Source organism: Haliotis rubra, unplaced genomic scaffold (genome assembly GCF_003918875.1).
Source record: "Haliotis rubra isolate DU_JTF1 unplaced genomic scaffold, ASM391887v1 Scf1072, whole genome shotgun sequence".
In the NCBI taxonomy this organism is placed as follows: Eukaryota; Metazoa; Mollusca; class Gastropoda; order Lepetellida; family Haliotidae; genus Haliotis; species Haliotis rubra.
Genome location: NW_025764973.1, coordinates 151,066 through 169,344, shown reverse-complemented (window position 1 = coordinate 169,344; position 18,279 = coordinate 151,066). Strand labels below are relative to the sequence as shown.

Genomic DNA, 18,279 nt, shown 5'->3' with positions numbered 1-18,279 from the left:
ATTATGCCAGGTGGGGAATCGAACCCGGGATTTCGGCGTGACGAGCTAACGATTAAACCACTAGGCTACATCACCACCCCTATTGAAATGAAAGAATTGACACGTTGATCTTCTGCTTCTGCAGAGAATGTACATCCCTACATCCCGCCAGCTCCGACGGAATGACTCCACGTCAAGATCCCCGATCTTCCAACACTTTTCCGAGACAATTAGTGGTGCCACCTCGATACGAGCATATGGTATGGGCAAACGGTTCATAGGACAATTCCTAAGGCGCGTTAACAAGAACAATGTCTTCCACTACGCTGCGGTGTCTGCCAACAGGTGAGTCGTTATTCATAATCTACAGGTGAGAAACGTGGTATAACAATTAAAACCTAAAGCATGCGATGTGTGAGTCATACCGGGGTGCAATGTGCTGTGTTAATCCACTCGTCAGTCGTGTGCTGTGTTAATCAAGAGATGAGACAAGTGCTGTGTTAAACCTCTCGTAAGTTGTGTGCTGTGTTAATCAAGAGGTGAGACATGTGCTGTGTTAATCCACTAGTCAGTCGTGTGTTGTGTTAATCAAGAGGAGAGACATAAGCTGTGCTAATCCACTCGTCAGTCGTATACTGTGTTAATCAAGAGATGAGACATAAGCTGTGCTAATCAACTCGTGAGTCGTGTGTTGTGTTAATCAACTGGTGAAACATGTGCTGCGTTAACCCACTCGTCAGTCGTGAAAATCCCTGAATGTCTTCTTTCATTACTGTAAGAAATGGAAACTTAAAGTAAACTTATCTAAAACGAAAGTTGTTATCTTTGGAAGCGGCCCCCGCGAAATCTTCGAAACTCCATTTTACCTACGGAACTGAAACTATAAATATTGTAGATACATACGATTACCTTGGAATTAAATTCCATAGGAATGGGCGATTTGTCCAAGCAATTAAATCACTTACGGAAAGCGCCACCAAAGCAATGTATTGTCTTTTAAAGAAATCCAGGAATGTTAATTTACCTTTAGATTGCCTTTTCGATGCATTTGATGTTATGGTCGTTCCAATTCTGTTGTATGGCTCAGAAATATGGGGACACGAGAACTTAGAAATAATAGAAAGAATTCACTTAAAATTTCTGAAATTAGCTTCCGGTTTGAGAAATAGCACCCCAAGTTATATGCTTTACGGTGAATTTGGAAGAGAGCCTTTGAGTATTAAAATCTATAAGCGATTTATTTCACATTGGCATAAATTAGCCTCTGAGAACACATATTGGAAGCCATCCCAGATTATATATAACTGTGTTAACCACATCTGTGACAATACAAATAAAGTTCCATGGCTACGTTTTGTGAAATATATCCTTGATAACTGCGGTCTATCCTACGTGTTTCTAAATCCGTCTGTATGTTCTACGCCCTGGCTTGTCTCAATGGTCGAAAACACCTATAGAGCCCAGTTTTTTCCAAAATTGGAAGTCAAATGTTGATTCGAGTTCCAAGGGGATTATTATAAATATTTCAAAACTCAACCAATCTTAGAAAATATCTTCTTCTTCCCAAAAATATATACTACCCAATTTTGAAGTTTAGAACATCTAACCATAAATTACCAATTGAGACAGGCCGATGGTTGGGCATTCCACGTGAAGACAGACAATGTCCACTTTGTGAATCAAACGCTGTTGGAGACGAGTTTCACTACTTGTTTAGATGTAAAGCTTTTCTCCAATTCCGACGTCAGTCTCTGAACACTAAATACCTAGAATTTCCAAATTTGTCCATCTTTAAGAAACTCTTGTCTACTACCAGCATAAGCGACCTTAAAGGCCTTTCTAAATTACTGAACCATGTATTTAATGCATTTAAAAAATGAAATATTGTAATTATCTTATATCTTTCTATCGTGTAAGCTGGTGTCTTGTATATTATGTAAATGTATATACGTTTATCTCATGTACCGCCGTTGGCGGCTTGTAGAGAATAAAGAGTTTGAGTTTGAGTTAACCCACTCGTCAGTCGTGGGCTGTGTTAATCAAGAGGTCAGACATGTGCTGTGTTAATCCACTCGTTAGTCTTATGTTGTGTTTATCAACAGGTGAGACATGTCCTGTGTTAATGGACTCGTCAATCGTGTGTTGTGTTAATCATGAAGTGAGACATTTGCTGTGTTAATCCACTCGTCAGTCTTATGTCAGACAGACAGACATATTTATTTGTATATGTGGCCCTGAGGCCAATAGTACATGTGTACAATAATAACAGTGCATTTATGCACAACCTGTAAATACGCGAGTTATAGGAACATCAATAAATCCATAAACACCCATTTACAATTTACATTTTTTCTCTCAACATAAGTATGTGTTACAACACAAGGGCTACCTTAAACAACAAGTAAATATTTTCTGTGCGAAGTAGCATACATATTTTTTGTCTCGACGGTAGGTTATAGAAAAAATAAGGCACATATGTTTCTCTTATTTCTAAATATTTCGGGCATACAAGTAATACATGGTACTCATCTTCTTGCGATAAATTGCAGAATGGACATTGGATATCTGTTGCAGTTGAAGTTATGGCAAATCGCGCCGCTTGGACTTTGAAGTTGTAAGCGTTACATCTAAATTTAGTAAGCGTACGCTTAAGTTGTGGTGATTTAATCTTTGAAAGGTAAATTTCTGTATTAATACAATATTTATAATCCTAATAAAAGATGACACCGGTTGATGACGTTATTTCATTATACCAGTCCTGTTGATAAATGTCTTTGTATCTCTGCTTGAATACTTCGATGAAATATTGTGTATTACTTACATTTTGAGCGAGCCATACATTTCCAAAGCCATGACTAAAAAGAATAGTTCTAACGAAGGAAACCAATTAATATCTCCTGTATCATCTAGTGTTTTAAGCATTTCATAACTACATCTTTAATATCGTGAAATTGGTTGTCTCATCAATCTTAGCCAATATGAAATAACCCGACATCGGGCGTTAATAAACAGTGGATTTATAATAATATTATCTTACATGGCAGTGCATGTGTCTCAATTACTGAAAATCAGAAAATCATATTTTCAAACATACTTCCCATCAAATGTTAAGACTCACTAGTGTAAAAGGAGCCACCTACTTCTGGCAACGGTTCTAAACAAAAGTTTGCAAAATATTCCAAACTGTTTAAAGGTACTGTTTATACATGAACTGATGTATTGTAAAATAACTTCGTAACGTTGAAAAGATTATTGTCATAAGTTCAATAAATGCTAAAAATCAGTGAACATTGGCGAAATCTTAACAAAACACATCTATATCTCTCAAACAAGCATTGTCACCTGTATTTGTCGTGATCCCTACACTGAGAGATGTCCACCGTCACACTGAATTATGATGTTCCCATCAGTTATATTTGCTTTCGAATATTTCCAGGTGGTTGAAACTGCGACTAGAATTCCTAGGCAATGTGGTCATTCTGAGCGCCGTCTTTTTTGCTGTGGTGACCCCGGGGATGTCAGGTGGGATGGTGGGGCTGTCTGTGATGTACGCTGTACAGGTAGGACAATGGTGGGACTGTCTGTGATGTACGCTGTAGAGGTAGGACAATGGTGGGACTGTCTGTGATGTACGCTGTACAGGTAGGACATTGATGGAACTGTCTGTGATGTACGCTGTACAGGTAGGACAATGATGGAACTGTCTGTGATGTACGCTGTACATGTACGCTGTACAGGCTGTACAGGTAGGACAATGATGGAACTGGGACTGTCTGTGATGTACGCTGTACGCCAGTTTAGGTAGGACAATGGTAGGGACTGTCTGTGATGTACGCTGTAGAGGTAGGACAATGGTGGGACTGTCTGTGATGTACGCTGTACAGGTAGGACAATGATGGAACTGTCTGTGATGTACGCTGTACAGGTAGGACAATGATGGAACTGTCTGTGATGTACGCTGTACAGGTAGGACAATGGTGGGACTGTCTGTGATGTACGCTGTACAGGTAGGACAATGATGGAACTGTCTGTAGTGTACACTGTGCGGGTGAGACAATGGTGGGACTGTCTGTGATGTACGCTGTACAGGTAGGACAATGTTGGGACTGTCTGTAGTCTACGCTAGACAGGTAGGACAATGATGGAACTGTCTGTGATGTACGCTGTAGAGGTAGGACAATGATGGAACTGCCTGTGATGTACGCTGTACAGGTAGGACAATGATGGAACTGTCTGTGATGTACGCTGTAGAGGTAGGACAATGATGGAACTGTCTGTGATGTACGCTGTACAGGTAGGACAATGGTGGGACTGTCTGTGGTGTACGCTGTACAGGTAGGACAATGTTGGGACTGTCTGTAGTCTACGCTAGACAGGTAGGACAATGGTGGGACTGTCTGTGAAGCGCGCTGTGTCGGCCACACACACATGATAATGGGACTGTCTGCCACTCAGACATGACAATGGTGGGACTGTCTGCCATGCACAGACATGACAATGATGGAACACTCTCCAACGCACAGTCAGACATGACAATGATGGGAGCGTCTCCCATGAACAGACATGACAATGATGAGCTGTCGGTCATGCACAGGCATTATAATGATTGGTCTGTCTGCCATGCACACGCATTACAATGATGGGTCTGTCTCCCATGAACAGACATGACAATGATGTGCTGTCGGTCATGCACAGGCATTATAATGATTGGAGGTCTGCCATGCACTGACTTGACTTGACTGATGGAACTGTCTGCCATACACGCAGACATGACAATAATGGAACTGTCTGCCACACATACATGACAATGATGGAACAGTCTCCCATGGACAGACATGACAATGATGGGATTGTCTGCCATGCACAGTCAGACATGAAAATGATGCGCACGCATTATGATGATTGGACTGACTGCCATGCATAGACATGACAATAATGGAACTGTCTGCCATGCGCACTCATTATAATGATGGGGCTGTCTGCCATGGACAGACATGACAATGATGGGATTGTCTGCCATGCACAGTCAGACATGACAATGATGCGCACGCATTATGATGATTGGACTGACTGCCATGCATAGACATGACAATAATGGAACTGTCTGCCATGCGCACTCATTATAATGACGGGATTGTCTGCCATGCACAGACATGACAATGATGGATCAGTCTGCCATGCACAGTCAGACATGACAATGATGCGCACGCATTATGATGATTGGACTGACTGCCATGCACAGACATGACAATAATGGAACTGTCTGCCATGCGCACTTATTATAATGATGGGGCTGTCTGCCATGCACAGACATAACAATGATGGAACAGTCTCCCATGGATAGACATGACAATGATGGAACAGTCTCCCATGGATAGACATGACAATGATGGAACAGTCTCCCATGGACAGACATGACAATGAGGGATCAGTCTGCCATGCACAGACATGACAATGATGGAACAGTCTCCCATGGACAGACATGACAATGATGGAACAGTCTCCAATGGACAGACATGACAATGATGGAACAGTCTCCCATGGATAGACATGACAATGATGGAACAGTCTTCCATGGATAGACATGACAATGATGTAACAGTCTCCATGGACAGACATGACAATGATGGAACAGTCTCCCATGGACAGACATGACAATGATGGAACAGCCCCCATGGATAGACATGACAATGATGGATCAGTCTGCCATGCATAGACATGACAATGATGGAACAGTCTCCCATGGACAGACATGACAATGATGGAACAGTCTCCCATGGATAGACATGACAATGAGGGATCAGTCTGCCATGCACAGTCAGACATGACAATGATGGGATTGTCTGCCATGCACAGACATGACAATGATGGATCAGTCTGCCATGGACAGACATGACAATGACGGGATTGTCTGCAATGCACAGACATGACAATAATGGAACAGTCTCTCATGGACAGACATGACAATGACGGGATTGTCTGCCATGCACAGACATGACAATAATGGAACAGTCTCCCATGGACAGACATGAAAATGAGGGATGAGTCTGCCATGGACAGACATGAAAATGAATGAACAGTCTCCCATGGACAGACATGACAATGAGGGATCAGTCTGCCATGGACAGACATGACAATGACGGGATTGTCTGCCATGCACAGACATGACAATAATGGAACAGTCTCCCATGGACAGACATGAAAATGAGGGATGAGTCTGCCATGGACAGACATGACAATGAATGAACAGTCTCCCATGGACAGACATGACAATGATGGAACAGTCTCCCATGGACAGACATGACAATGATGGATCAGTCTCCCATGGACAGACATGACAATGATGGAACAGTCTCCATGGACAGACATGACAATGACGGGATTGTCTGCCATGCACAGACATGACAATAATGGAACAGTCTCCCATGGACAGACATGACAATGATGGAACAGTCTCCCATGGACAGACATGACAATAATGGAACAGTCTCCCACGGACAGACATGACAATGATGGAACAGTCTCCCATGGACAGACATGACAATGATGGAACAGTCTCTCATAGATAGACATGACAATGACGGGATTGTCTGCCATGCACAGACATGACAATAATGGAACAGTCTCCCATGCACAGACATGACAATGATGGAACAGTCTCCCATGGACAGACATGACAATGACGGGATTGTCTGCCATGCACAGACATGACAATAATGAAACTGTCTGCCATGCGCACTTATTATAATGATGGAACAGTCTCCCATGGACAGACATGACAATGATGCGCACGCATTATGATGATTGGACTGACTACCATGCACAGACATGACAATGATGGAACAGTCTCCCATGGACAGACATGAAAATGATGGAACAGTCTCCCATGGACAGACATGACAATGATGCGCACGCATTATGATGATTGGACTGACTACCATGCACAGACATGACAATGATGGAACAGTCTCCCATGGACAGACATGACAATGATGGAACAGTCTCCCATGGACAGACATGACAATGATGCGCACGCATTATGATGATTGGACTGACTACCATGCACAGACATGACAATAATGGAACTGTCAGCCATGCGCACTCATTATAATGATGGGGCTGTCTGCCATGCACATTCAGACATGACAATAATGGAACTGTCTGCCATGCGCACTCATTATAATGATGGGGCTGTCTGCCATGCACATTCAGACATGACAATGATGAGCTGTCGGTCATGCACAGGCACGGGGTCGCAACCATGGACTGTATAACATATTATATTTTTATGCTCCAAGGTGACGGCAGCGCTCAACATGCTGGTTCAAGTGACGACACAGCTGGAGACAAACATCGTGTCCGTGGAGAGAATCGTGGAGTACACAAACCTCCCGACAGAGGTCAGTTTAGGAAACTCCTTTGATGGAGTAGTAGCTGAGTGGTAGGGGTCAAGTGTCAGGAGATGGAGTGATTAACGTCACGTGGTAGTGGTTTGAGAGTATGGGTATTGTGTCAACTTATGGAGTGACGGATATTTGAATTTCCCATAAAAACACTGTTTAAGACATCACTGTCATGATGAGCACTGTTGTATTAAGTGACTAGCCATTTCTGGTAAATCTGATTCATGCCATTCAAACCTACAAATAGAGTTTTGTGTTTCTCACAAAACAACTGTAATCAATGTAATCAAGTTGACGATAGCTTAAGAACACAAGTCTCAGTTGAAAACTACTCAGAAATATCACTTTGACCTTGAACACAAATGAACATCAAATCGCTTAGACCCGCCCCTTTTATCTTAGGGGGTGTCATTTCTGGTGTCCCTCGTCGTGATATTGCATGAATATTGCTAAAATACGACGTAAAACTAAACTCTATCACTCTGATTGATTAAATTTCTTTGTCTATCTCACATGGGCACAATGTGTGAAGCCCATTTCTGGTGTCCCCCACCGTGATATTGCTTCAATATTGCTAAAAGCGGCGTAAAACTTCACTCACTCAATCACTCAATTACTCTGTTCGTTTATTCTGCCAATGCATTGGGTAATAATGAAGCTGGAATCTGTCATCTCTGCCTAACGCATACTTGATTTTTTTTCACACACTTAGGGAGCTTGGATAGTTACTGATCATCGTCCACCCCCGGAGTGGCCGGAGGAGGGGCAGGTAGAACTGGACAAACTGCAAGTGAGGTACCGCCCAGAACTAGACGTGGTCCTGAAAGGAATATCGGCTCGTATCACATCAGGACAGAAGGTTGGTTGGTTAGTGGAGGAACACAAAACTTTCCATATGTGAATTTCAACCTTACACAGAATCGGTCAATGGGCGATTTTTTTGTTGTGAGGGGCGATAACCCTCCTTTTGAAATATGTAAGCGACGGTCCAACTTCTCGCTTCCGGTCTGGTTCCCGACTCAGTGTGCGCTGCGACAACGTTCGACATGTAAAGACAGAGCCAAGTTCTTTAGCGCAATCATAATATAATAACATGATTTCAAATTACATTTTACCCACATAGTTATTTATGTGAAGTTAGGGGGTGACATGGTCAGTCAGTGTAACGGGTTCATGGACAGGACGGGACGGACGGTCACTCAACGTTCCTTGTTTCGTTTCCTCCTGTGACGTCTTTAACATCAACCGGTTCCTATTCGACAACATCAACCGGCCACTATTCGACAACGACAACAAGCATGGCTTCAGCTGACGTTTGAACGGTCACCACAAACTTTTGACTTCCGCCCACCACCCTGAACAACCACCAAGGGCGCGAAACGTACGCACTTAAGCATTATATGTATATAGGAAGATATTGTTTTGCACGTATGTAGTTAATCCTGTCTAAAACAATGGGGGTAAGCCCTGTCTATGCTCAACCGGATGTTGGTCGTCATCAACTACCATTTCCTCGATAGACAGTCGATCCCTGTAGAGATCGATGTCCCAAACTTCAAGATTTTGATATTTCCAAGTAGTACATGTTTATGAAATCGACTTATCTTATAAGCTGAATAGTCATGGATTATAAACCCTATATCATTTGGTCATGACACATTATATTTGGTTTACATTTGAACTATTTCTTGACACGTCTTTCGGCGCGAATCAGAAAAGCCGAGAAATCGACCAATTTCGACGTCTTTACAACATACCTCGTTAGGATGAGGAAGCCACAATAACTCGGTGCGCCTAGTGGCTGCAAGAGTTGTATACTCCCCAGGGGGTTGAGATTGATAATGCGATGTGCCGTTGAGACTGACATCCAAAGATCGAGGGAAAAATACCAGCGCCTTGAGCATGCACTAGTGTGTGGATATGTGCGCTATATGAATATCCAATAATAATAAATAATATTAAATAATAATAATCAATTGAATTCATTTCACGTATTGTGCATTTTTAGGCTAAATGACGTTATGTAGAAGCTGTGTCACGCTTTTAGCTCCTGTCCAAACATACAAACTAAGATATTAGCAAAAACAATAGCTATAGCTAATCACTCACACACTGATCCTGTCTAAAACATGTGCCTGTTGGAACTCGGTACCGTGATAACATGATACCGTGAACATGGAACTACATGCTGATACAGGACTGGTTTGTGTTTTGTTTTTTCGTCCAGGTTGGTGTCGTTGGCAGGACAGGGGCAGGTAAGTCGTCCTTGACCTTAGCCCTGTTCCGCATCTTGGGAAGCTGAAGAAGGGAGTATCTCCATCGACGGACAGGACATCGCCGACGTTGGTCTGCATGACCTCCGTTCTAGACTCACCATCTTACCACAAGTGAGTTGTATGATCCAAGGGGCGCCGAGAATGAAAATCGACTGCATACTAGGGCTGGCTAAAATTATCGGTAATCTGAATTATCGTCGATAGGAACATTACTAAATATCTATTAGAAAATTGTGTCATCAATAATATCGTCTATTAATCGTATTTGATTAATTTACAGTCAATACACAAAATTGGATCTTATTCATTGGCTGCTTCCAAATGATGTTCAGGGCAATGTTTGTTCGGTAATGTAACCCTACCTATGTCACTAGCGTTGTGAAATATGTTGATTTCGTTCAGACTGTTTTAGCATGTTTGCTGAAACTTCTCCGATATTTATCGATAATCGATCAATAATCAGTTAAGGATTATCGACCTATGTGATCTATATCGATAGCCAGCACTACTGCATTCTAACGTATTGACAGGGGTTATGATGTACTTATTATAATAAAGTGTGATTTGGAGCGATATAAATGGGCACATTGTTGTTAGGTGAGGACTGAGGGTCTTCCACGAAGCAATTTCCGGGTACATCGCCTTATTGCATCCGGTGGTCAGACTCGCTGACTTGGTTAACACATGTCATCGTATCCCAAATGGGTAGATCGATGCTCATGCTGTTAATCACTGCATTGTCTGGTTCAGACTCGATTATTTACAGACCGCCGCCATATAGCTGGAATATTGCTGAGTGCGGCGGAAAACTAAACTCACTCACTCACTCATCCTTCAGATGAGATCACTTTCTGGAATGATGGACTGTGCACTCTAGCTAATCTTTACTATATCTTGGATATACACATCGTCTTATTGTCAGGAACCTGTGCTGTTTTCTGGATCCCTGCGGATGAACCTGGACCCATCTGATGCCCACTCTGATGATGAAGTATGGCAAGCCCTGGAGCAGGCCCATCTCAAGGCATACGTAACCTCCCTCTCTGCCGGCCTACAGCATGAGTGTGAAGAAGGGGGGCAGAATCTAAGGTAGGAACACCTTCCCATCTTTAAGCGGAACTATAACATGGGTGTGAGTTGGGACAGAATCTGGGGAAGGGACACCTTCCCATCTTTAAGCGGAACTATAACATGGGTGTGAGTTGGGACAGAATCTGGGGAAGGGACACCTTCCCTTCCTCTAGTGGAACTATAACATGGGTGTGAGTTGGGACAGAATCTGGGGAAGGGACACCTTCCCATCTTTAAGCGGAACTATAACATGGGTGTGAGTTGGGACAGAATCTGGGGAAGGGACACCTTCCCTTCCTCTAGTGGAACTATAACATGGGTGTGAGTTGGGACAGAATCTGGGGAAGGGACACCTTCCCTTCCTCTAGTGGAACTATAACATGGGTGTGAGTTGGGACAGAATCTGGGGAAGGACACCTTCCTTCCTCTAGTGGAACTATAACATTGGTGTGAGTTGGGACAGAATCTGGGGAAGGGACACCTTCCCTTCCTCTAGCGGAACTATAACATTGGTGTGAGTTGGGACAGAATCTGGGGAAGGGACACCTTCCCTTCCTCTAGTGGAACTATAACATTGGTGTGAGTTGGGACAGAATCTGGGGAAGGGACACCTTCCCTTCCTCTAGTGGAACTATAACATTGGTGTGAGTTGGGACAGAATCTGTGGTAGGGACACCTTCCCTCACGCTAGCGGGAATATAATATGGGTGTGGGGAGGAGGGGCAGAATTTAGGGTAAAACAACTCCGCCTCACGCAGCTTAACTTTAACATCGGATGTGAAGGGGGGCAGAATCTGAGGTAGTGAAGTTGATTGGTCGGTCTATCCGGGGAAACTGCCAAGCACATAATCTCGTGTGTTCTGTTGCAAAGGAGAAAAACACAATTGGCGTGTCTAGTCTGGAGTGACTGTCAAGTATGTGTGTTCTATTGTACAGTACACGGCAGTTGGTCTGTCTGGCCTGGAGCGTCTGACAACAGAGTCACTGTAGTGTGTTGTATTCCAGTGTAGGACAGCGTCAGTTGGTCTGTGTAGCCTGGAGCGTCTAACAACAGAGTCATTGCAGTGTGTTGTATTCCGGTATAGGACAGCGTCAGTTGGTCTGTGTAGTCTGGAGCGTCTAACAACAGAGTCACTGCATTGTGTTGTATTCCGGTATAGGACAGCGTCAGTTGGTCTGTGTAGTCTGGAGCGTCTAACAACAGAGTCACTGCAGTGTGTTGTATTCCAGTGTAGGACAGCGTCAGTTGGTCTGTCTAGTCTGGAGCGTCTAACAACAGAGTCATTGCAGTGTGTTGTATTCCAGTGTAGGACAGCGTCAGTTGGTCTGTGTAGTCTGAAGCGTCTAACAACAGAGTCATTGCAGTGTGTTGTATTCCAGTGTAGGACAGCGTCAGTTGGTCTGTGTAGCCTGGAGCGTCTAACAACAGAGTCATTGCAGTGTGTTGTATTCCGGTATAGGACAGCGTCAGTTGGTCTGTGTAGCCTGGAGCGTCTAACAACAGAGTCATTGCAGTGTGTTGTATTCCGGTATAGGACAGCGTCAGTTGGTCTGTCTAGCCTGGAGCGTCTAACAACAGAGTCATTGCAGTGTGTTGTATTCCGGTATAGGACAGCGTCAGTTGGTCTGTGTAGTCTGGAGCGTCTAACAACAGAGTTACTGTCGTGTGTTGTATTTCAGTATAGGACAGCGTCAGTTGGTCTGTGTAGTCTGGAGCGTCTAACAACAGAGTCATTGCATTGTGTTGTATTCCAGTATAGGACAGCGTCAGTTGGTCTGTGTAGTCTGGAGCGTCTAACAACAGAGTCATTGCATTGTGTTGTATTCCGATATAGGACAGCGTCAGTTGGTCTGTGTAGTCTGGAGCGTCTAACAACAGAGTCATTGCAGTGTGTTGTATTCCGATATAGGACAGCGTCAGTTGGTCTGTGTAGTCTGGAGCGTCTAACAACAGAGTCACTGCAGTGTGTTGTATTCCAGTGTAGGACAGCGTCAGTTGGTCTGTCTAGTCTGGAGCGTCTAACAACAGAGTCACTGCAGTGTGTTGTATTCCAGGGTAGGACAGCGTCAGTTGGTCTGTCTAGTCTGGAGCGTCTAACAACAGAGTCATGGCAGTGTGTTGTATTCCGATATAGGACAGCGTCAGTTGGTCTGTGTAGTCTGGAGCGTCTAACAACAGAGTCACTGCAGTGTGTTGTATTCCAGTGTAGGACAGCGTCAGTTGGTCTGTCTAGTCTGGAGCGTCTAACAACAGAGTCACTGCAGTGTGTTGTATTTCAGTATAGGACAGCGTCAGTTGGTCTGTGTAGTCTGGAGCGTCTAACAACAGAGTCACTGCATTGTGTTGTATTCCAGTGTAGGACAGCGTCAGTTGGTCTGTGTAGTCTGGAGCGTCTAACAACAGAGTCACTGTCGTGTGTTGTATTCCAGTGTAGGACAGCGTCAGTTGGTCTGTGTAGTCTGGAGCGTCTAACAACAGAGACATTGCAGTGTGTTGTATTCCAGTGTAGGACAGCGTCAGTTGGTCTGTCTAGTCTGGAGCGTCTGACAACAGAGTTACTGTCGTGTGTTGTATTCCAGTGTAGGACAGCGTCAGTTGGTCTGTCTAGTCTGGAGCGTCTAACAACAGAGTCACTGTAGTATGCTGTATTCCAGTGTAGGACAGCGTCAGTTGGTCTGTCTAGTCTTGAGCGTCTTACAACAGAGTCACTGTAGTATGTTGTATTCCAGGGTAGGACAGCGTCAGTTGGTCTGTGTAGTCTGGAGCGTCTGACAACAGAGTCACTGTCGTGTGTTGTATTCCAGTGTAGGACAGCGTCAGTTGGTCTGTCTTGCTCGGAGTCTGCTGAGGAGGACGAAGGTGCTGATCCTGGATGAAGCCACGGCAGCTGTTGACATGGAGACGGATGACCTCATCCAGAGCACCATCAGAACCGCCTTCAGTGACTGTACAGTCATCACAATAGCTCACAGGCTGAACACTATCCTGGACTATGACAGGTGAGTCATCGATATAGCTCACAGGCTGAACACTATCCTGCACTAAGACAGGTGAGTGGGTCACTGTTACAGCTCACAGGCTGAACACTATCCTGGACTATGACAGGTGAGTAGGTCATCGTTATAGCTCACAGACTGAACATTATCCTGGACTGTGGCAAGTGAGTGGGTCATCACTATAGCTCACAGGCTGAACACTATCCTGGATTATGACATGGGGTGGATCATCACTATAATTCACTGGATGAACACTATTCTGGACTATGTCAGGGATGGGTGATCATTACAGCTCACAGGCTGAACACTATTCTGGACTATGATAGGTGTGTGGGTCATCATTACAGCTCACAGGCTGAGCACTATCCTGGAATGACAGGGGTGGGTCATCACTGTAGCTCACAGGCTGAACACTATTCTGGACTATGACAAGGGGTGGGTCATCACTATAGCTCTCAGGCTGAACACTATCCTGGACTATTATGGGTGAGTGTGTCATCGTTATAGTTCACAGAAAAAGACTTCATCCTGGACTTTCACAGGTCTGGATATTTTTTAATATAATACAGTTTCAGTTATGATCTGATAGATTTAGTATGTACTTTTAATCAAATTACTGTACATAGATCCACAATTCATTGACTGATCCAAGCATTATTGGTTTCACTTTGCATGTCACATTCTTATATTCTCTAATACAGGCAGTTTCTGTTTCAGGATCCTGGTTTTGTCTGCAGGGCAGATCCTGGAGTTTGAGTCTCCTGACAAGCTCCTTGAGGACAAGGGTAGTGTCTTTTACAACCTGGCAAGGGACGCTGGCATTGTCAGTTGATGACACCACCAGAGAATAAAGACATTATCAAATATATGACCCCACTAGGGAATATAGATATTACCATGTATGATGACCTCAACTAGGGAATATAGATATTACCATGTATGATGACCTCAACTAGGGAATATAGATATTACCATGTATGATGACTCCAACTAGGGAATATAGATATTACCATATGTGACCCCACTAGGGAATATAGATATCACAATATATGTGACCACACTAGGGAACATAGATATTACCTTATATGATGAACCTATTAAGGAATATACATATTATCACATATGGTAACACCACTAGGGAATACAGATATTATCACATATGATAACCCCACTAGGGACTAGATATTACCATATATGATGACCCTTCTAAGGAATATAGAAAATACCATATATATATGATGACAAGATAAGACTTGTGTTCAATAGATGGCCACGGTCCAGTAGTGGAATGTGGGCATTATCGCATATGAAGATACTACAAGGGAATATAGACATTATTATATGTGGAGACACCGCAAGTGAATGTGGACAATATCGCATATGGAGACACCACAAGAGAATATGGACATTGTCGAATATGTACACCCCTGGGGAAGACACCGCAAGGGAATTTTGGACATTATCATATATATATAGACACAACAATTGGATGTAGACAGTATCTTATATGGACACACCACAAGGGAATACTGACATTATTCTATATGGAGACGCCAAAAGGCAAAATGGTCATTATCGAATATGGACACTTCACAAGGGCATAGATATTATCGTATATGGAGAAACCACCAGGGAATATAGATGTTATCTTAGATGGTGACAACACTTGGAAATATAGATATATATACAGGACTCTTCATGTGTTTAGTAACATATCAAATATTTCAAGTCACAATATCACTAGACAAATGATATATAACATTTATTATGTACTTCCTGTTTTCGTTTAATTACATTCAAACAATATTAATCTGAGAAAATTCAAAATCTTTTGGAAAATAAAATAATGATCGAGAACAACAAAAGTGTAACAAGAAATAAATTAAATAAATGTAAACGATGACATTCTAACCTTGTTTGACGTCAGAGATACAAATAAACAATGTTGATCGCACTACTTTCCTTGGCAGAATGTTGTTAATATCTATAGAGTAGGTATATAGTGTAAGTACCCATGGCAACACCTTCACACTCCACACCCAATTTGACACTGGAAAGTATGAAATAGATTTGTTGAGGAGTATCGTTCATTGTTTAATTATTTTCCCCATTTAGGTGTTGCTTCATAACTCGGCAGTTCACCGGTCATCAGTCCATAAAAGAATCAGGCGTGAAATAAACATCAATCCAGAGGTATCACTATGTCAGTACAAATTATGTGACAATGCAAACTAAAAAAGGATATGATTTAGCAGTAGTGATGATAGCAATGACGACAATGATAGTTATATTCACTTCTCAGCAACAGGGGCCGTGGGTGGCCTAGTGGTTAAAGTTTTCACATCGAAGACCCGGGTTCGAAACCCCACATGGTCACAATGTGTGATGATCATTTCTTGTGTCCTCCGTCGTGATATTGCTGGAATAATGCTAAAAGCAGCGTAAAACCACACTCATTCACTCAGCAACAGCAATCCAACGTGGGATAAAGGGCTATACAGTGAGAATCCAGGGTTTAATGTGGTCATACAAAACGCTTGTCTTCTTTGGGTTAGGGGTGTAATGTGAGATGAGAGGCTATAGTCAGGGCCCCTTACACAAGAATTAGATGCTAGAAAATTCCTTCGACATTTATCGGTTTAACGTGGATCTATCGAATTTGAAATTATGATATACTCTTAAAAAAAAGAAACTATGCGTGCTGTTTTGGAGTTTACTTACTGAGTGCATATAACTGACTCAAACATGACATCATTGCTCAATTACAGTAAAATCATCACTTTACAAATTTCGAAACATGATTATCCAGAAAGTGTTGGTAAAACCAAAGAGGGCTATTAAAGCCACTTGCTCAAGTCAAAACATTGATTACAGAACAGTCTCGTTCCTGCTGACTGGGTTTAGGCTCACTGCGCAACTTAGTACAATAACCAGTCCAGAATTGTGAGACCAACTCATTCAGCTGCATGTATAGATATTAATCAGTATTATTTGATACATCTAATCACTTGTATATTGCAACTCTACGCTCCTTCTAATCCTTGCAAACGCGTGCTCTGACAAACGGTAATCTGGAAATCGTGGAAATTTCAAAACAGGGATCGGCCGCTTAAAAAGTTTTGCAATCTGGAACGGACTTGATATTATATCAATCACATTACAAAATACACTGAATAAGCGCAAAGAACACATAACAGGTGTAACCAGTGAGCCAGATAAATTGTGAATCATTGTACGACCTCAATGTTGTGACGTCTTAGTTAAGGTAATGCTCTCTAAACCTCGCCACAAAATATAGAAATACGATTGTTTTAAAGTTTAAAATTAAACTTCATTTGTAAATACCATTTTCATGTGAAACAAGCAATTGGATTTTCGTGTAACTATAGTTGTGTGTAGTGTCTCTTTTCACTTTCACACGAGAAAATTTCTGATCGGCTGAAAAGTAGGTCATTGTCTGAATTGCTTAATGAGACTCATGTTTCGGTTTGAGAGTAAAATGTCAGTATCTGGTGTGACCACCATGAGCATCAATAACAGCTTGCCAGCGGTGACCCATAGAAGAAAGGAGATGCCGAATGCTTTCTTGAGGAATGTTTTGATACTCTCGCTGAAGTGCTGTTAGTCTGTCTCACAGTCCCTGAACCACATTAATTTCCCTACTGCCAAGCCCTCTCTGCTGTGCTAAAGCCCCAAATAAAGCAAGTCTAGATTTCCTCAGGTTCTCTGGTCTCCCTAGGGCTCCTTTTCAATATAAATGGGCTTGTTTGTTACTATCAAATTATATATATTCAGAGACTAAGCCTTAGTCTAAAGTGCTGTGTGCAGTTCTTGTAGTGTCTGAGGTGGCGGATTACGCTGGCGCAAGCGTCGATAAAGAGTATCCAATAGATGTTCAGTGGGGAACAAATCGGGTGATCGAGAAGGCCAAGGTAACAACTGAACAATTGTTTTGCTGGTGGAAGTCCTGGCAGACACGTGCAATGTGAGGTCGAGCATTGTCATGCTCCAAAGATCACACGCTGAAGTGCTTTGCCACATCATGCTGCGATGCCTGTTGTATGGTGTTGTGTCGTTGAGCTTCTGTCAGTGTTTTCATTCTCTTGTCGTCTATAGTGGATTAAAACAATGCATGTAGAGTACCATTGATGTGGCTGTTTAAAGCCTACAGTCAAAGGCTTCAGCTCAAGGTGATACACAATTTCATAATGTACGTGCATTTTTTGTTGTGTGCGTTTTAGCGATTCATTACAGACGTGAGTGTAACGTTACGTTTTTGTTCAACTTTTCTTTTTTCAAACGTTGTGTCGTCGGCAACCATTCCCCTACATGTTGGGATTCAGCATGGATTGGTTTGTGTCAAATATTTTCCTAAAATTCAAATTTTTCCTATGTGTAGTTTCTTTTTGTGAAGAGTATATTTGATTAGATTTGTATGACCTATGCTCAGAACATTCTGTGAATGCTGACCTATTTACCTGTGTGTAATTACACGATCACAAGTTCTCGACTTTCATACTAAGACAGTTTTATACCCGTCAATTCAGACAGCT

The 18,279-nt window shown here is 42.7% G+C and overlaps 1 protein-coding gene across 1 annotated transcript in view; it reads left to right on the top strand.

Moving 5' to 3' along the window:
• The window catches only part of LOC124280110 (multidrug resistance-associated protein 1-like), an 82,350-nt gene extending 66,662 nt beyond the window's left edge, over nt 1-15,688 (top strand). Inside the window, 9 exon segments of the mRNA XM_046716002.1 lie at nt 125-324; nt 3,416-3,539; nt 7,278-7,379; nt 8,095-8,241; nt 9,610-9,675; nt 9,677-9,769; nt 10,581-10,747; nt 13,535-13,729; nt 14,444-15,688. Of these exon segments, the coding sequence (XP_046571958.1) occupies nt 125-324; nt 3,416-3,539; nt 7,278-7,379; nt 8,095-8,241; nt 9,610-9,675; nt 9,677-9,769; nt 10,581-10,747; nt 13,535-13,729; nt 14,444-14,558 (1,209 nt within the window). The 3' untranslated portion in view covers nt 14,559-15,688.
• The last annotated feature ends 2,591 nt before the right edge of the window (nt 15,689-18,279 follow it).